Raw genomic sequence first — 21,107 nt, 5'->3', positions numbered from 1 at the left:
ACTAGTTAGGAAATACTGACCCAGCCTAAAGAGAGTAGCAAAACTACAACTCCCAGCATGCCCGGACAGTTACCGGCTGTCCGGGTATGCTGGGAGTTGTAGTTTTGCAACAGCTGGAGGCACCCTAGTTGGGAAGCACTGCCTCAGCCTAAAGAGAGTTGCAAAACTATTACTCACATAGGACTCTGCTGCAACTGAATTTTAGAGCAGAATTTTTCCGTGGGATTCAGCTGAAAATTCCGTTGCTTATAGTCCTATTTTTTTCAATGGGATTCTGCTGCACAGAAATTTAGAAATTTAACTCATGGCGCCGTGGAAATTCCAATCCACTCGGAAACACATTGTGGTCTATAGAGATGGCGCATTTCTGAGCAGTCCCAATGCCGACATATTCTGCTGTTTATAGGAATGCTCGGAAATTTCTGGGGGGAATTCCCATATCAGCATTTGTGGTATACCCACACGATTTGTGACGTGTATGGCCAGACATAGATTCAACAAAGTGGAATCCCATTACAAAATCGCACAAGGTCCCGTCCTCATGCCCCAGACCCACAAAGACTGGGTTACACTTGGCAGTTTTTTTTTTTTGTTTTTTTTGGGGGAAAACCAACAATGCAGATTTTGTGCCAAAGCCAAAAGTGTGTTCAAAAGGAACGGGAAATATAAAGGAAGACTTATACTTCTCCCTCCTGCTGGATCCACTTCTGGCTTTGGCTCAAAAACTGTAAAGTGGAAACACAGCCTCCTGGAGGCCTCCAACTCCGTTTTTATTTGATTTTTTTACTTTTTAGGGTCTATTCACATGGCAGAATTTCCACATGTGGAATTCTGCCTCAAATGAAAGCCCAATAGACTTCTATAGGATTCCGCACTCCCATTCACACTTCTGAATTTCCGCAAGCGGAAATTCAGAAGTGTGAATGGGAATGCGGAATCCTATAGAAGTCTATTGGGCTTTCATTTGAGGTGGAATTCCGCATGTGGATAGCCGTCGTGTGAATAGACCCTTAGGCTCATTCCTTATAAGCTTAAAGGAGTAGTCCAGTGGTAACCCAGTGGTGAACAACTTATCCCCTATCCTAAGGATAGGGGATAAGTTGCAGATCGCGGGGGGTCCGACCGCTGGGGCCCCCTGCGATCTCCTGTACGGAGCCCCGACAGACCACGGGAAGGGGGCGTGTCGACCTCCGCACGAAGCGGCGGCCGACACGCCCCCTCAAAACAACTCTATGGCAGAGCCGAAGCGCTGCCTTCGGCAATCTCCGGCTCTACCATAGAGATGTATTGAGGGGGCGTGTCGGCCGGCGCTTCGTGCGGGGGTCGACACCCGCTATCTGGCCGGAGAGCCTGGCCCCCGTACAGAGAGATTGCAGGGGGCCCTAGCGGTCGGACCCCCCGCGATCTCAAACTTATCCCCTATCCTTAGGATAGGGGATACGTTTTTCACCACTGGACTACCCCTTTAAAGGGGTACTCCACTGGAAAACATTTTTTTTTTTTTTTTTTAAACCAACTTGTGCCAGAAAGTTAAACAGATTTGTAAATGACTTCTATTAAAAAATCTTAATCCTTCCAGTACTTATCAGCTGCTGTATGCTCCACAGGAAGTTCTTTTCTTTTTGAATTTCCTTTCTGTCTGACCACAGTGCTCGCTGCTGACACCTCTGTCCATTTTAGGAACTGTCCAGAGCAGGAGAGGTTTGCTATGGGAATGTGCTTCTACTCTGGACAGTTCCTAAAATGGACAGAGGAGTCAGCAGAGAGCACTGTGGTCAGACAGAAAGGAAATTCTTAAAGAAAAGAACTTGCTGTGGGACAGACAGCAGCTGATAAGTACTGGAAGGATTAAGATTTTTTTAATAGAAGTCAATTGAAAATCTGTTTCTGGCACCAGTTGATTTAGAAAAAAAATGTTTTCCAGTGGAGTACCCCTTTAATGTCCACATAAAACGGACACATTGAAACACATTGAAACTAATAGCAGAGAGTAGCAGAGACAGATTACCATTAATGTGGACGACGTCTGAACAGAAGAGGAAACATATATTTTTAATGCCTTCCGAGCCCCATCTGATGCGCTCATCTACTTTGCCTTTGGCTGCTCCTCTAAGTGGTCTTAGATATTTCCGAGAACAGTAAGTCTGCCTTTTCTGCATCGGCTGAACAGGGTTGAATGCAATCTACTGTTCTCTGTTATCAGCCATTCTGATCGAGGGAGATAGATATAAGAAACTGTATTATTACTTAAAGGGGCACTCCGGTGGAAAAAACATTTTTTTTTAAATCAACTGGGGCCAGAAAGTTAAACAGATTTGTAAATGACTTCTATAAAAAAAAAAATCTTAATCCTTCCAGTACTTATCAGCTGCTGTATTATACAGAGGAAGTTCTTTTCTTTGAGAATTTATTTTCTGTCTGACCACAGTGCTCTCTGCTGACACCTCTGTCCGTGTCAAGAACTGTCCAGAGCAGGAGAGGTTTGCTATGGGAAAATGTTCCTGCTCTGGACAGTTCCTGACATGGACAGAGGTGTCAGCAGAGAGCACTGTGATCAGACTGGAAAGAGATTCAAAAAGAAATGAACTTTGTATTATACAGCAGCTGATAAGTACTGGAAGGATTAAGATTTTTTAATAGAAGTCATTTACAAATCTGTTTAGCTTTCTGGCCCCAGTTGATAAAAAAAAAAAAATGTTTTCTACCGGAGTACCCCTTTAAAGAGAAATTCCGCTGAAAATATCTTATCCCCTATCCAAAGGATCACGGGGGACCCCTGCAATCTCCAGGCCGGCAGCTTCCGCGTTCGTCACGCCACCCCCCCCCCCCCAATTCATGTCTATGGGAGGGGTGAGACGGCTATGTCCATTGCCGTCACGCCTCCTCCCATAGATGTGAATGGAGGGGGCGTGGCAGCTGGCATTGCCAGTCATCGGGCATGGAGTAGAGTTCGCTCCGTGCATCGGATGTTTGGGGTGCCGCAACAGAGATCACGGGGGTCCCCAGTGGCGGGACCTCTGCGATCTAACATCTTATCCCCTATCCTTTGGATAGGGGATAAGATGTTTTCAGCGGAGTACCCCTTTAAAGAACAGTTCCTACCACTGTGGACATAATAATCTGACATACATAATGTGATTTTTAAAGGGGTATTCCAACAATTATTATAACATCATATTTCCTATGCACAGGATAGTGGATAAATGACCTTTGGGATTCTGACTGAGGAGATATAGACACTGTACAGCTACTGAGAGAACAGAGTGACTGGGGCACCGGGAGAGCCGAAGCACTGGGCAGAAGATTACGGGGGGTTCCAACCATTGAGATCCCCCACAATCTCCTGCAGACAGGGGAGAAGTTGTTCATTACCTGAGTACCCCTTTAATGGAGTGGTGATTAAACAGGAGCGGATGGGGCTGAGCTGCAATACCATGCACAACCTGTAGACTAATGTGGCACAGTTTCTGGAAGCTGCCATATTTTTTTTATGGTCCTTGCAGCCCCTCGACTTTACAATACAAGGTCTATATGACCACTAAAGAGAGTAGCAAATCTACAATTACCAGCCGTTGGCTGTCTGGGCATGCTGGGAGTTGTAGTTTTGCAACAGCTGGAGGCACACTAGTTGGGAAACACTTACCCAGCCTAAAAAAGAGTTGCTAAGCTACAACTCTGGGCATGCTGGGATTTGTAGTTTTGCAACAGCTGGAGACACACTAGTTGGGAAACACTGACCCAGCCTAAAGAGAGTTGCAAAACTACAACTCCCAGCATGCCCAGACAGCCGTTTGTTGTCCAGACATGCTATGTGTTGTAGTTTTGCAACAGCTGGAGACACACTAGTTGGGAAACACTGACCCAGCCTAAAGAGAGTTGCTAAACTACAACTCCCAGCATGCTCGGAGTTGTAGTTTTTCAACAGCTGGAGGCACACTAGTTGGGAAACACTGACCCATCCAAAAGAGAGTTGCAAAACTACAACTCCCAGCATGCCCGGACAGCCGTTGGTTGTACAGGCATGCTAGGAGTTGTAGTTTTGCAACAGCTGGAGGCACACTAGTTGGGAAACACTGACCCAGCCTAAAGAGAGTTGCAAAACTACAACTCCCAGCATGCCCGGACAGCCAACGGCTGTCCGTACATGCTGGGAGTTGTAGTTTTGCAACAGCTGGAGGCACATTAGTTGAGGAAACACTGACCCAGCCTAAAGAGAGTTGCTAAACTACAACTCCCAGCATGCCCAGACAGCCGTTCGTTGTCCAGGCATGCTAGGAGTTGTAGTTTTGCAACAGCTGGAGGCACTCTAGTTGGGAAACACTGACCCAGCCCAAGGACTGACTGAGGAGATATAGACACTGTGCTCGGAGTTGTAGTTTTTCAACAGCTGGAGGCACACTAGTTGGGAAACACTGACCCATCCAAAAGAGAGTTGCAAAACTACAACTCCCAGCATGCCCGGACAGCCGTTGTTTGTACAGGCATGCTAGGAGTTGTAGTTTTGCAACAGCTGGAGGCACACTAGTTGGGAAACACTGACCCAGCCTAAAGAGAATTGCAAAACTACAACTCCCAGCATGCCCGGACAGCCAACGGCTGTCCGTACATGCTGGGAGTTGTAGTTTTGCAACAGCTGGAGGCACATTAGTTGAGGAAACACTGACCCAGCCTAAAGAGAGTTGCTAAACTACAACTCCCAGCATGCCCGGACAGCCGTTGTTTGTACAGGCATGCTAGGAGTTGTAGTTTTGCAACAGCTGGAGGCACACTAGTTGGGAAACACTGACCCAGCCTAAAGAGAATTGCAAAACTACAACTCCCAGCATGCCCGGACAGCCAACGGCTGTCCGTACATGCTGGGAGTTGTAGTTTTGCAACAGCTGGAGGCACATTAGTTGAGGAAACACTGACCCAGCCTAAAGAGAGTTGCTAAACTACAACTCCCAGCATGCCCAGACAGCCGTTCGTTGTCCAGGCATGCTAGGAGTTGTAGTTTTGCAACAGCTGGAGGCACTCTAGTTGGGAAACACTGACCCAGCCCAAGGACTGACTGAGGAGATATAGACACTGTACAGCTACTGAGAGAACAGAGTGACTGGGGCACCGGGAGAGCCGAAGCACTGGGCAGAAGATTGCGGGGGGTTCCAACCATTGAGATCCCCCACAATCTCCTGCAGACAGGGGAGAAGTTGTTCATTACCTGAGTACCCCTTTAATGGAGTGGATGGGGCTGAGCTGCAATACCATGCACAACCTGTAGACTAGTGTGGCACAGTTTCTGGAAGCTGCCATATTTTTCCGTCCTTGCCACCCTTTACAGTACACAGACGCACAGCCAATCTCTTTCTTCTTTGTATGCGGTGTAGATATTTCTAGAAGTGTCATATCCTTGGCTTACTGTACATTCAGCTGGGATGATTTCTTTTTTCAGAGGAGGATCTGTGGGAAGCGGAGACGGAGGCTGAGCCGTCTGACATGCAAGCCGAGCCGGGCATCTGGCAGCGGTGCGTACTGATGTAACCAGGGAGAAGCCTTCACCACCTACCACCACCACCTACCACATACACTTAAAATTACTTTTATTTAAAAATAAAACTGTGATCAAAACCCTGAAGATGAGTGGATACTATACACGTAGTATTGGTGCAGATGGAGACATTCACAGCACATACGTGGGGTCTGGGTCTGGGGGGGGGGGGGGGGGAGGTTAAGCCCTTAGTGATCACATGTTAACAGTCATACATGCTTTCATACGATAGATAGCTATATAAATATATAGAACAGTATTGTTACATATATGTTCTGTCACAATGCCGCAGGGCATCATGGGTGGTCTCCATGGGCAGCCCCGGATCACTAGTTATGTGCGCCCATGCATACATACATGTATCATAAATAAACATACAGCCCTATGGCTGAGGGGGTGAGAGGGCTACTCCTGGCTAGGTGAGGTCATCTTCCACTGACCGGTCCCTTCTTGCGACACTCGTCTCCTCCCGCAAGGATTTTTTTTTTTGGGGTGCAGAGGTTTAAGAAATGCGGGATTCTATACCACCACCTGCATCAGGTCAGTTCCTTATTTGTCATATCCACCCGCTGTGTCCTTCCGAACTGTCCTTAATACAACGTCATGACGATAACGGCGCCATCACATGGTCACCACAGGGATCCTATGGGAAAGAGAAAAAAAAAAGTATTCGTGTGAGTATTTTCACCAAAAAAAAAAAAAATCTCCCCAATAGTGTTTATAGAAGATTCTAAGAAAGCAGCTCGACCACCAATATGGCCGTAGAACGGGACTGAAACGCTGTGATTTTTTTTACAGTGGAAAATTTGCAGCATTTCTGCAAATACATTCTGCAGCCACAGATCCGCACCAAACTGTGTGCGAAATTTTGGTGCAGATTTGTGGTAGAATTGCCTTGCCGTATTTGGGAGCAGGATTTGTTGAAGGGGTTGTACAGGAAAAGAAAACCAGAGCTTATTTCTTCCAAAAACAGCGCCTCCCCTGCCCTCAGGTTGTGTGTGGTATTATAACTTTTCTCCATTTCCTTCAATGGAACTGAGCTGCAATACCACATACAACCTGAGGACAAGGGTGGCGCTGTTTTGGGAAGAAATTAGCTCCGGATTCCCATTCCTGATTAACTGATTTCATGTTTAGAAAAAAATACATTGTATTTGCTGAAGTGTATATATATATATATATATATATATATATATATATATATATATATATGTGTGTGTGTGTACAGTATATATGGGATTTTCACTATCACAAAAAATCCTCAGCGTATCTGAGAGTTTATAACATAAATGGATATGCTGCACTACAGATATTTCCCCACAGACTTAAAGTACAATTATACACCGCAAATCCCATCGGCTTTGGTGCTAATGTAATACCACTATGGATTTTACGCAGGCAAAACATCACCCAGCTTTCTGAGACAATGGAAAATAACACCCGCGCTTCCTAAACAATAATAGAATAGAATAGGATCACACGTAAATTAGCAGACATGCCATTCAGGATGCTTGAAAAGCATCCAGTGTGCCCTCATCTATGTGCCCCTATACATGAGTGGAGTGTTTCCCAACCAGGGTGCCTCCAGCTGATACAAAACTACAACTCCCAGCATGCCCGGACAGCCTTCGGCTGTCCGGGCATGCTGGGAATTGTAATTTTGTATCAGCTGGAGGCACCCTGGTTGGGAAACACTGAGATAGCTGGTAGGTGTCTAATAAGGACAAGGAGCTCATGTCTAATAATTTAAAGGGGTACTCCGCCCCTAGTATCTTATCCCCTATAAAAAGGATAGGGGATAAGATGTCTGATCGCTGGGGTCCCGCTGCTGGAGACCCCCGGGATCTCGGCTTCGGCACCGTGTTATCATTACTGCACAGAGCAAACTCGCTCTGTGCGTAATGATGGCCAATACAGGGGTCGGAGCATCGTTACGTCACGGCTCCACCCCCTCGTGACGTCACGGCCCGCCCACTCTATACAAGTCTATGGGAGGGGGCGTGGCACACCCCCTCCCATAGACTTGCATTAAGGGGGCGGGCCGTGACGTCACGATGCTCCGGCCCCTGTATCGCTGGTCATTACGCACAGAGCGAGTGTGCTCTGTGCAGTAATGATAGCAGGGTGCCGCAGCGGAGACCCCGGGGGTCCCCAGCAGGGGAACCCCGGCGATCTGACATCTTATAAGATGCTAGGGGCGGAGTACCCCTTTAAACCAGGCGGTGGTAAGACGTGCATGCTGCTGCTCCATTCATCTCTGTGGGCCTGGCAAGGATAGCTGAATACAGCTTTTATTGTCATCAGACCATAGAAGTGAATAGAGCGGCAGTCCACATGCTTTATCCATTCACTCGGGGAATTAAATACAGATGGCAGTGAAAATGAAAGGAGGTGATGGTGAATGTTCTGGCAGGACCTCAAGCGAAAATTGGGAAATTAGAGAAATTGAGGGGAAAGTTTTTTTAGTTTTTTTGTTAGTTTTTTTCCCTCTCCTCCTCTTTTGTTTGGGGTAAACTAAGGAAAGGAGAAGGGGAGGGAAGAAGAGGGTTTTATCAACATAAAGAGTATGTATGAATACGGGGTATACGGGTTGGACAGGGCACTAGACCCAAATATGGGAATTGTAAGGGGGAGGGGGATTATACCTTTTCTATAATGTGTGAAGATATTGATGGTGGTAATTATATGATGAATTAACAATTATTGTAATTAAGATATAAAGGAATAATAAAATAAATAAAAAAAGAATAAAAAATCCTCAGAAAAAGTATTTTAGAGGAAGAAGCTTTTTATTCCATAGCCATAGTCCAATTCTACACAAATTCCTTTTCCCACTCAAAACCTGTTTTTGAGGTAGCCCAAGAAAAACACAAGGTGGGGGCATTGAGGTAGAGTAAGAAAAGCATGGAAGACAAAGTGGTGACACTAAGGAATAGTAGGAAAAGTATGAAGGATAAAGTGCTGGCACTATGGTAGAGTAAGAAAAGCATGGAAGACAAAGTGGTGACACTAAGGAATAGTAGGAAAAGTATGAAGGATAAAGTGCTGGCACTATGGTAGAGTAAGAAAAGCATGGAAGACAAAGTGGTGACACTAAGGCATAGTAGGAAAAGTATGAAGGATAAAGTGCTGGCACTATGGTAGAGTAAGAAAAGCATGGAAGACAAAGTGGTGACACTAAGGAATAGTAGGAAAAGTATGAAGGATAAAGTGCTGGCACTATGGTAGAGTAAGAAAAGCATGGAAGACAAAGTGGTGACACTAAGGCATAGTAGGAAAAGTATGAAAGATAAAGTGCTGGCACTATGGTATAATGGCACTTATGGAGTAAGAAAAGCATGGAAGACAAAGCGGAGGCACTAAGAAAGCAGCAGCAAGGAAGGCAACACTGGAGTGAGGGAATGTCCAGTGTAGTTCTCCTTATTTTGACCCTTCATGTTCCTTACAATGTCCAGTGTAGTTCTCCTTCTCTAGATTCATCAGGTTCCTTACAATGTCCAGTGTAGTTCTCCTTCTTTAGATCCTTCAGGTTCCTTACAATGTCCAGTGTAGTTCTCCTTCTTTACATCCTTCAGGTTCCTTACAATGTCCAGTGTAGTTCTCCTTCTTTAGATCCTTCAGGTTCCTTACAATGTCCAGTGTAGTTCTCCTTCTTTAGACCCTTCAGGTTCCTTACAATGTCCAGTGTAGTTCTCCTTCTTTAGATCCTTCAGGTTCCGTACAATTTTCAGTGTAGTTATCCTTTAGATCCTTCAGGTTCCGTACAATGTCCAGTGTAGTTCTCCTTCTTTAGAGCCTTCAGGTTCCTTACAATGTCCAGTGTAGTTCCCCTTCTTTAGATCCTTCAGGTTCCTTACAATGTCCAGTGTAGTTCTCCTTCTTTAGATCCTTCAGGTTCCTTACAATGTCCAGTGTAGTTCTCCTTCTTTACATCCTTCAGGTTCCTTACAATGTCCAGTGTAGTTCTCCTTCTTTAGATCCTTCAGGTTCCTTACAATGTCCAGTGTAGTTCTCCTTCTTTACATCCTTCAGGTTCCTTACAATGTCCAGTGTAGTTCTCCTTCTTTAGATCCTTCAGGTTCCTTACAATGTCCAGTGTAGTTCTCCTTCTTTAGATCCATCAGGTTCCTTACAATGTCCAGTGTAGTTCTCCTTCTTTAGATCCTTCAGGTTCCGTACAATTTTCAGTGTAGTTATCCTTTAGATCCTTCAGGTTCCGTACAATGTCCAGTGTAGTTCTCCTTCTTTAGAGCCTTCAGGTTCCTTACAATGTCCAGTGTAGTTCTCCTTCTTTAGATCCTTCAGGTTCCTTACAATGTCCAGTGTAGTTCTCCTTCTTTAGATCCTTCAGGTTCCTTACAATGTCCAGTGTAGTTCTCCTTCTTTAGACCCTTCAGGTTCCTTACAATGTCCAGTGTAGTTCTCCTTTAGATCCTTTAGGTTCCTTACAATGTCCAGTGTAGTTCTCCTTCTCTAGATCCATCAGGTTCCTTACAATGTCCAGTGTAGTTCTCCTTTAGATCTTTCAGGTTCCGTTCAACGTCCAGTGTAGTTCTCCTTCTTTAGATCCTTCAGGTTCCTTACAAAGTCCAGTGTAGTTCTCGTTCTTTAGACCCTTCAGGATTCTTACAATGTCCAGTGTAGTTCTCCTTTAGATCCTTCAGGTTCCTTACAATTTCCAGTGTAGTTCTCCTTCTCTAGATCCTTCAGGTGTCTTACAATGTCCAGTGTAGTTCTCCTTCTTTAGATCCGGTAGGTTCCTTACAATGTCCAGTGTAGTTCTCCTTTAGATACTTTAGGTGTCTTACAAGATCTAAAGGAGAACTACACTGGACATTGTAGGTTCCTTACAATGTCCAGTGTAGTTATCCTTTAGATCCTGTAGGTTCCTTACAATGTCCAGTGTAGTTCTCCTTCTTTAGACCCTTCAGGTTCCTTACAATGTCCAGTGTAGTTAACCTTTAGATCCTTTAGGTGTCTTACAATGCCCAGTGTAGTTCTCCTTCTCTAGATCCTTTAGGTGTCTTACAATGCCCAGTGTAGTTCGCCTTCTTTAGATCCTTCAGGTGTCTTACAATGTCCAGTGTAGTTCTCCTTCTTTAGATCCTTCAGGTGTCTTACAATGTCCAGTGTAGTTCTCCTTTAGATCCTTCAGGTTCCTTACAATGTCCAGTGTAGTTCTCCTTTAGATCCTTTAGGTTCCTTACAATGTCCAGTGTAGTTCTCCTTTAGATCCTTTAGTTTCCTAACAATGTCCAGTGTAGTTCTCCTTCTCTAGATCCTTCAGGTTCCTTACATTGTCCAGTATAGTTCTCCTTTAGATCCTTCAGGTGTCTTACAATGTCCAGTGTAGTTCTCCTTCTCTAGATCGTGTAGGTTCCTTACAATGTCCAGTGTAATTCTCCTTCTCTAGATCCTTTAGGTGTCTTACAATATCCTGTGAAAGTTCTCCTTCTTTAGATCCGGTAGGTTCCTTACAATGTCCAGTGTAGTTCTCCTTTAGATCCTTCAGGTTCCTTACAATGTCCAGTGTAGTTCTCCTTTAGATCCTTCAGGTTCCTTACAATGTCCAGTGTAGTTCTCCTTCTCTAGATCCTTCAGGTGTCTTACAATGTCCAGTGTAGTTCTCCTTCTTTAGATCCAGTAGGTTCCTTACAATGTCCAGTGTAGTTCTCCTTTAGATACTTTAGGTGTCTTACAATGCCCAGTGTAGTTCTCCTTTAGATCCTGTAGGTTCCTTACAATGTCCAGTGTAGTTCTCCTTTAGATCCTGTAGGTTCCTTACAATGTCCAGTGTAGTTCTCCTTCTTTAGACCCTTCAGGTTCCTTACAATGTCCAGTGTAGTTAACCTTTAGATCCTTTAGGTGTCTTACAATGCCCAGTGTAGTTCTCCTTTAGATCCTGTAGGTTCCTTACAATGCCCAGTGTAGTTCTCCTTCTCTAGATCCTTTAGGTGTCTTACAATGTCCATTGTAGTTATGCTTTTGTTTTGCAATGATTCTATCAGGGTAATGGTGCTCAGTGACAGCAGGTCTATACCTTTACCAGGCATGGAGGCCGGAGCAGAGACGGAGATGATGAGGAATCGATTTGCAGCTCAGACTCTGTTAGTAAACACCATAAGTGAAAAGCCGAGTCCCCTGCTGTATACTAATGTCCGGCGAATCACTGGATGAATGCAAAGCAAGGGATCGATCCTCTCGTCTGTAATGAGCGATAATTCTGACAACCATATGTGGCTCCTGTTAACCTAATACAATGGAGTCAGCCATTCCGAGCTCTTTATAATATACTTACCTTTATAATCTTCCGGACATGGGTCCAATGTCACTGACCATTATTGTTAGAACCTTGGTGTCACTGTGGATAGGCAATCTAAGATTGGCTTGTGCCTTCACGTGATGTGGCACGGCACAACATGTCATTATGCAGAGGGAGGCCCTGATGACCAAATACATAGAAATCGCACCACATTTGGATGGTAATTGCATGAAATTTGGATTTACATGGTAGATATGAGAGCCACTGAACGGTGAAGTAAATAACATGAATCAATGGAACCTATCAGGGATTGGGATATATCCGGCAGCAATTGATCGGTGTTGATGTGTTGGAAGCAGGAAAAATGGGCAACTGTAACAAGGCCCAATTGTGAAATGAAAATGGCCATGATAGAAAGGAGTCAGATCACACAGGACATCGCAGGACAGGACATTGCTGTATATGGGGTGGTGTAGCTGGAGACCAGTCAGAGCGCCCATGCTGACCCCTGTGTTACTGTGACGCATGCCACTTACCTAAACATTGTACACACAAAGTCTTATCCCATCATGGCAGCCAGAACCCCTAGTGGCGGTGGCCTCTTATTCCCCAGACATTGTTCAGGAATAAGGAACCTGACCAAAAGATCAAGATGATCACTCAGCCTTCACCTTCTCCAGATCTTAAAGGGCTAGACATCTTATCACCTAATCACCTATCCAAAGGATAGGGGGATAAGATGTCTGATCGCGGGGGGACCCCTTCTATCTCGGCTGCGGCACCCCAGACATCCGGTGCACGGAGTGAACTTCGCTCCGTGCCGGATGACTGGCGATGTGGGGCGGGTGCTCGGGACGTCACGGTCACGCTCCCTCAATGCAAGTCTATGGGAGGGGGTGTGATGTTTGTCACGCCCCCTCCCATAGACTTGCATTGAGGGGGCGTGGCCATGATGTCACAAGCCTCTGTCGCTGCACCTGACGCTCTAAACGAAGGCCGGGTGCAGCAGGGAGATCGTGGGGGTCCCCAGCGGCGGGACCCCAGCGATCAGAAATCTTATCCCCTATCCTTTGGATAGGGGATAAGATGTCTGGGAGCGGAGTACCCTTTAATCCGATTGATCATCTGTGGATGTGCTGAAGGAACAGGTGTGATCCATGGAGGCCACAACTTACAGGATCTTCTGCTGATACCACAGGACACATTAAAGGTCTATGAAGTTGGGTGACACACTATGATGCCGGCACTTTAATGATGGTCCTATGCATAGATCTCACTTATTTCATGTTTTCTTCACCTAAAGCATCGGAGGTGATAGGTGAGAGGAACACATCCCATTATAATCCGACAGCCACTGGAATGAGACGACAAGTGTCACCTAACATTGGCGGGTGAAGGCGGCCAAGAGGGGATATGTGAGGCGCTGTCAGTCCTCTCTGATATCTTGTCAGCGGCAGCGGGTTAATCATTCTACAGTACATTCAATTTACAATTGACAAGACACGGTGAGGCTGCAGATGTGACGGAAATAATAATGGATTTATGGACGGTGTCAAAAGTTTTAAGGCTTTCTTCACTTATTTTTAGACATTTTATATCACTTTGAAAAAATAATGAGGCAATCTATCATTTTGTGCATACAGCTCCTATGAAGACCTATGTGTCTCTATGGTTACAGACTACAAACAAACCCTGCATGGTCTGACCCTACAGTCATGTGACTCCTGTCTATGAGTGGGCAGAAGGCCTTTTCCTACTGCTCCTATGCAGATCTATATGTCTCTATGGCAACAGACTACAAATAAGCCCGTCGTCATTTGACCCTACAGTCATGTGACTCCTGTCTTTGAGTGAGGGGAAGGTCTTTTCCTACAGCTCCTATGCAGACCTATTTATCTCTATGGTTACAGACTACAAACAAACCCTGCATGGTCTGACCCTACAGTCATGTGACTCCTGTCTATGAGTGGGCAGAAGGTCTTTTCCTACAGCTCCCATGCAGACCTTTGTGTCTCCATGGTAACAGACTACAAATAAACCAATTATTGTCTGACCCTACGGTCATGTGACTCCTGTCTATGAGTGGGCAGAAGGCCTTTTCCTACTGCTCCTATGCAGACCTATGTGTCTCCATGGTAACAGACTACAAATAAACCCATTGTTGTCTGACCCTACAGTCATGTGACTCCTGTCTTTGAGTGAGCGGAAGGTCTTTTCCTATAGCTCCTATGCAGACCTATTTATCTCTATGGTTACAGCTTACAAACAAACCCTGTGTCATCTGACCCCGCGGTCATGTGACTCCTGTCTATGAGTGGGCAGAAGGCCTTTTCCTACAGCAATGTTCCTCAACCTGTAAGTGTCCAGCTGTTGCAAAACTACAACTCCCAGTATGCCCTGACAGCCTACGGCTGTCAGGGCATGCTGGGGAGTTGTAGTTTTGCAACAGCTGGAGTCTCACAAGTTAAAAACCACAGACATACAGAATGACCAAGCCCCTGCTATAGTAAAGGTCTGTGATCCCATAGATTCTTTAGCATTTATGATGCTCTCAGGCATATTGACGTTACCCTTCCATTCCTCTCTGGGCCAAGACATGCTTGAAATATGTTATGTCACCAACCAGTGGTGTACATACAAGGGGGCCCCATAACAATGATCAGACGGGGCCTCCATTACGGTGCCACATTTTGCTACCCATAAGCGTTTGGGATTTGCTACCTCCCTCCATGACCCTTTGCCAAATCCCAATAGAAAAGGGCGTAAGAACACTAGACCAGACAACACTTTGGAATATGATATATTTTATGTAAGCATCACTTTTTTGTGTAGCTTTTTCCAGTTCTGTGGTTAAGCTAAATTTGTCTCAATGCCTCTATTCTCAATTCATGACCACAGGCTGGAATCCACGCACCATAAACCGCGAGATATCGTCGATATACCCGCAGATCAGAGCAATTCTCAGCTTCACCTGTAGGTGTCACTAGTGGAAGCAGCACACACTCCAGCCAAACTGTAAGCACCTAGAATGAATTAGCTATAAATGTTCATATACACAACTGATCGTAAATTATGGCGCTCGATGAACCTTATTTTTTGTGCGGTTTATGGTGCGAGTTATAGCGGAGAGGAGATTTTCGTGACTTCAAGGAAAAACAAAACCTTAGATATTTTCCCTGTAAAGTAAGACTTCCAGCTTATTTAATGTCCATCTAGACAGCCAGACGTTACATCAGCAGGGAAGACATAAAAGGGTCTATCTTTCTTTTACGATTTAAAGGGCATGACCACATCAAACCACCCATTTAGTTACATGGAATTCCCTTTAACTAGCAGGGGCCACAAAATTATTGATAAATGATGTAATATACGTACACAGTGACTTCACCAGCAGAATAGTGAGTACAGCTCTGGGGTATAATATAGGATATAACTCAGGATCAGTACAGGATCAGTAATGTAATGTATGTACACAGTGACCTCACCAGCAGAATAGTGAGTACAGCTCTGGAGTATAATACAGGATATAACTCAGGATCAGTACAGGATAAGTAATGTAATGTATGTACACAGTGACCTCACCAGCAGAATAGTGAGTACAGCTCTGGAGTATAATACAGGATATAACTCAGGATCAGTACAGGATAAGTAATGTAATGTATGTACACAGTGACCTCACCAGCAGAATAGTGAGTACAGCTCTGGAGTATAATACAGGATATAACTCAGGATCAGTACAGGATAAGTAATGTAATGTATGTACACAGTGACCTCACCAGCAGAATAGTGAGTACAGCTTTGGAGTATAATACAGGATATAACTCAGGATCAGTACAGGATAAGTAATGTAATATATGTACACAGTGACCTCACCAGCAGAATAGTGAGTGCATCTCTGGAGTATAATACAGGATATAACTCAGGATCAGTACAGGATAAGTAATGTAATGTATGTACACAGTGACTTCACCAGCAGAATAGTGAGTACAGCTCTGGAGTATAATACAGGATATAACTCAGGATCAGTACAGGATAAGTAATATAAATTATTTATATAGTAACCTTTTTATGTTGGTTAAATCCAAAACATTGTGTTGAAATGTGAACATTAAAGAGAGATTTCTATGTACAGGAGTATTGATCGTCTGCTATAAGACCAGATTCTATACAGTAATATCTGCTCTGTATATCTCCACCTGGGACTAGTCTGTGATAAGTTATAATCAGACTATATATTGATCCGCTGTTCTATTCTCTCTTTCCTGCTCCAATCATCTTGGATAGGCTGCAGAATTGTATCTTACCAGGTAAGGAAGCAAATATGTTTCTAAGGAGCAGAAGAGTAAAAAAGGTTCTACACTGCTAGACTAGAGAGTTAGTGGCTGTAAGTTAAACCACTAGGCAACCAGGTCATAGCATCCAGTAACATGATACTCTATTACAAGGAAAAAAATATTCTACCACTATGCAAAAGGGGTTAGAAACAGGACCACCAGGAGCATAACCCTGTACTACTAGGCCACCAGAGACAGATCACTGCATTACTTGACCACTGGGAACAGAATACTGGACCACCAGTAGCAGGCTAATTTACCACTAGACCACCAGGGATGGAATACTGCACCACCTGAAACAGAGTACTGTGCCACCAAGGGCAGGACACTGACCATTAAGCTGCCAGGGTCAGAACTCTCCAGCACTGCACCACCAGGATTAGATTATAGGGTCATTAGGAACAGGATACTGAACCACTAGGCCACCAGGACAGAACAAAGCATCACTAGACCACCAGAAGCACGATACGGATCATTAGGAAGAGAATATGGTGCCACTAGGTCACCAGGGACAGAACTCTACATCAGTGGACCACCTGGAACAGAATACTGTGCCACCAGGAGCAGAACACTGTACTACTAGGCCACCAGGAACACTACATCACTGGCACTGTAACAGAATAATGAATCCCCCACAACACAGTACTGTACTACTAGGCCCCCAGGGACAGAATACTGCATTAATGGACCACCAGGAGCAGGATAGTGTACCACTAGGCCACCAGGGACAGAAAACTGTATCATTGGACTACCAGAAACGGAACACTGGGCCATCAAGAACAGCATATTGTAAAACTAAGCTACCTGGGTACCATTGCACCAGTCGACCACCAGGAACAGGATACTGCCCAAGTAGGTAACAATTATCTGGAAATGTATGTAAGTATAGCTGTAAGGGAACATGATAGGTGTATTGAGCATCCTGGATTCAGTGGTGCACCAGGGCATACATGTGATAGGATAAGGAATAACACTTCTTACTTGCTTGTCCTGCAGGGGATGCCTCTCTCATCCAGGCTAGTCTTGAAGTCTCCAAGCTTTAGCGAGTGAAGCCCAGGGATGTCCGTGTCAGGCGACAGGTCGGTGAGCGGTTGTAGGCTTCCTTCCTCAGGTAGTGCGCAGCGGTCATTCCGGTGACGTCTCCGTTTTTGTCTCCGCTCACAACTAAGGGAAAGAGGAGATTGGAGCGAGAAGTATATGTAATGCATTGAATCTATTTTAGTCATTATAACTCTTACATATACATCATCCAAGGCCGCTTCTGCCTATAGGCAAAATAGGCAGCTGCCTAGAGCACCCTCTTGATGGGGGCTCCGCTCTGCCCGCTGCAAAGAAGTTAGCAACCAGCCAGCATCCGAAGCACCCGCCACTCATCCGAAGCACCCGCCCAGCCAGAACCACTGTCACGTGAGGAGAGGGTTTGTTACAGTGTGTCACTCCAGTAGTAGGTGATTGCATGAGGAGTAACTTTGTTACAATGTGTCACCCCAGTAGTAAAGTTTCATAAGGAGGTTTCTTACAGTGTGTCACTCGAGTAGTAAGGTGGGGTGTGTCAAAGGGCGGAGCCAATGGGCAGGGTCATGGGGCGGCAAAATTAGCTTTCACCTAGGGTGGCAAAAATCCTTGCACCAGCCCTGTATACATCCATAATGGCCATGCAACCAATATGGCTGCCATTACAGCTACCACCAAGGGTGCAACTATAGAGGGTGCACCCGGGCCAGGACGCCTTAGGGGCCCATTAGGTCTTTCTTAGGCTGGGTTCACATCACGTTTTTCCCTATACGGGACCGCACACAGCTGGGGGGAGCTAAAAACTTGCGCTCCCGTATGTGATTAATTTCAAGGAGCCGACCGGAGTGAACCAGTCGGCTCATTTTCCCCCGTATGCGGACCTAAAACCGTGGTTGACTATGGTTTTAGTTCCGGTAGATAACCGCATACGGGGAAAAATGAGCCGACCGGTGCACTCCGGTCGGCTCATTGAAATGAATTACATAAGGCAGGGATACGGGAGCGCAAGTTTTTAGCTCCCCCCAGCCGTATGCGCTCCGTATAGGGAAAAACGTGATGTGAACCCAGCCTTATAGGAGGCCAGTTCTATACTATAAATTAAACATTAGGGACCCTATTATGGATTTAGAATTGGGGCCCAGCATTACGTCTCAGTCCTGAAACCAGCCTAATAACCCCCCCCCCCCCCCCCTCCCCACACACACAGACTCTTATCCCCATAGAAAACATATGCTGCTCTGGACAGTTCCTAAAATGGACAGAGATGTCAGCAGAGAGCACTGTGTTCCAAAAAGAAAAGAATTTTCCTCTGTAGTATTAGGTACTGGAAGGATTAAGATTTTTTTTTAATAGAAATCATTTACAAATCTGTTTAACTTTCTGGCACCAGTTGATTAAAATAAAAAAATAGTTTTCCACTTCAAAATAGTTTTCCACTTCAATCAAAATTTAAGCAGAGGAAAAGTTGACCAGTTGCCCATAGCGACCAATAGATCGTTTTTTTATTTTTATTTTCAGAGGCCTTGTTAAAAACGAAAGAAGAGATCTGATTGGTTGCTATGGGCAACTGGTCAACTTTTTCTCTTCACATTGTATGTACTAGAACAGTATTTTTCAACCAGGGTGCCTCCAGCTGTTGAAAAAGTACAACTCCCAGCATGCCCGGACAGCCTTCGGCTGTCCGGGCATGCTGGGAGTTGTACTTTTTCAACAGCTGAAGGCGCCCTAGATGGGAAACACTGTACTAGAAGGTTCCGTTGTCTGTGATGAACAGATAACAATGATGAAAACCTGGGAACTATTTGATTTAATCCACCGGTGTGCGGGAACATTTCCGTCCTTAGAGAGCCCGTGGCGTCTGAAGCCATGCATGTAAGTGGCAATCTGCCGAGGCGCGGAAATATCGAGTGGGAATGTGAAAATAAATCTACGCTAAAAAATGAGATCTGAGATCAGCCGCGCAATGAGATGGCGCCTTGTATGTACTGACCTGCCCTTTCCTTGTCAAGCCACGGGTACAAAGGGCGGCATAAACATGGCATGTCACAACCTGATGATTACACCTCAGCTGCTGCAGAACTTCATAATAGAAACCTCAGCTGCTGCAGAACATTATAATACACACCTCAGCTGCTGCAGAACATTATAATACACACCTCAGCTGCTGCAGAACATTATAATACACACATCAGCTGCTGCAGAACATTATAATACACACAGCTGCTCCAGAACCTCATAATACACAATTCAGCTGCTGCCTGACATCATAATACACACCTCATCTGCTGCAGAACATTATAATACACACATCAGCTGCTGCAGAACATTATAATACACCTCATCTGCTGCAGAACATTATAATACACCTCAGCTGCTGCAGAACATTATAATACACACCTCAGCTTCTGCAGAACATTATAATACACCTCATCTGCTGCAGAACATTATAATACACCTCAGCTGCTGCAGAACATTATAATACACACCTCAGCTGCTGCAGAACATTATAATACACACCTCAGCTGCTGCAGAACATTATAATACACCTCATCTGCTGCAGAACATTATAATACACACTTCATCTGCTGCAGAACATTATAACACACACCTCAGCTGCTGCAGAACATTATAATACACACCTCAGCTGCTGCAGAACATTATAATACACACCTCAGCTGCTGCAGAACATCATAATACACACCTCAGCTGCTGCAGAACATTATAATTCACACCTCATCTGCTGCAGAACATTATAATACACACCTCAGCTGCTGCAGAACATTATAATACACCTTAGCTGCTGCCGGACATTATAATACACACCTCACCTGCTGCAGAACATTATAATGCACACCTCAGCTGCTGCAGAACATTATAATACACACCTCAGCTGCTGCAGAACATTATAATACACATCTCAGCTGCTGCAGAACATTATAATACACCTCATCTGCTGCAGAACATTATAATACACACATCAGCTGCTGCAGAACATTATAATACACACTTCATCTGCTGCAGAACATTATAATACACACCTCACCTGCTGCAGAACATTATAATGCACACCTCAGCTGCTGCAGAACATTATAATACACCTCAGCTGCTGCAGAACATTATAATACAGACCTCATATTCTGCAGAACATTATAATACAGACCTCATATTCTGCAGAACATTATTATACACGCCTCAGCTTCTGCAGAACATTATAATACACGCCTCAGCTGCTGCCGGACATTATAATACACACCTCAGCTGCTGCAGAACATTATAATACACACCTCAGCTGCTGCAGAACCTCATAATACATACCTCATCTGCTGCAGAACCTCATAATACACAATTCAGCTGCTGCCTGACATCATAATACACACCTTAGCTGCTGCCGGACATTATAATACACACATCAGCTGCTGCAGAACATTATAATACACACCTCAGCTGCTGCAGAACATTATAATACACACCTTATCTGCTGCAGAACATTATAATACACCTCAGCTGCTGCAGAACATTATAATGCACACCTTATCTGCTGCAGAACATTATAATTCACCTCAGCTGCTGCAGAACATTATAATACACCTCAGCTGCTGCAGAACATTATAATACACCTCAGCTGCTGCAGACCATCGTGATATATATCTTAGCTATTAAACATAATACACACCTCAGCTGCTGCAGAACTTCATAGTACACACCCCAGCTGCTGTTAGACATTATAATCCACACCTCAGCTGCTGCAGAACTTCATAATACAACCTCAATACACACCTCAGCCTCTGCAGACCATCATATTACACATCGCACCTTTTGCAGAATAAAATATACACCACATACTTTATGGAGGGAGATTCATCTCAATCAATGGTGAACTGGAATATTCAATTTACCCTTAAACAAGAGGTTCTGCAGCAGCTATGTGTATTCTCAATAATAATTTTAAGCTATATAAGTAGTCGCCTAA

At 44.8% G+C, this 21,107-nt stretch overlaps 2 protein-coding genes across 10 annotated transcripts in view; one reads left to right on the top strand and one right to left on the bottom strand.

Annotated features, from left to right (window-relative positions):
• The window catches only part of LOC130283471 (uncharacterized WD repeat-containing protein alr3466-like), a 141,710-nt gene extending 136,096 nt beyond the window's left edge, over positions 1 to 5,614 (top strand). For all 5 annotated transcript variants that reach the window (XM_056533055.1, XM_056533053.1, XM_056533052.1 and 2 more), the window contains one exon: positions 5,432 to 5,614. In XM_056533055.1, the coding sequence (XP_056389030.1) occupies positions 5,432 to 5,520 (89 nt within the window). In that variant the 3' untranslated portion in view covers positions 5,521 to 5,614. The remainder of the gene's footprint in view (positions 1 to 5,431) is intronic.
• Positions 5,615 to 5,683: 69 nt separating this feature from the next.
• Positions 5,684 to 21,107, bottom strand: part of PIANP (PILR alpha associated neural protein) — a 53,409-nt gene continuing 37,985 nt past the window's right edge. For 3 of the 5 annotated variants that reach the window (XM_056533058.1, XM_056533060.1, XM_056533059.1), the window contains exons 5-6: positions 17,105 to 17,287; positions 5,684 to 6,170 (exon numbers count right to left, since the gene is read on the bottom strand). In XM_056533058.1, coding sequence (XP_056389033.1) covers positions 6,149 to 6,170; positions 17,105 to 17,287 — 205 coding nt within the window. In that variant the 3' untranslated portion in view covers positions 5,684 to 6,148. Of the gene's footprint in view, positions 6,171 to 17,100; positions 17,288 to 21,107 lie in introns of those variants that run through there. The other 2 variants (XM_056533057.1, XM_056533061.1) reach the window with 2 other exon arrangements.

The sequence above is a fragment of the Hyla sarda genome, chromosome 7 (assembly GCF_029499605.1).
Source record: "Hyla sarda isolate aHylSar1 chromosome 7, aHylSar1.hap1, whole genome shotgun sequence".
NCBI classification, from domain to species: Eukaryota; Metazoa; Chordata; class Amphibia; order Anura; family Hylidae; genus Hyla; species Hyla sarda.
This window is presented reverse-complemented; position numbering and strand designations above follow the sequence as displayed.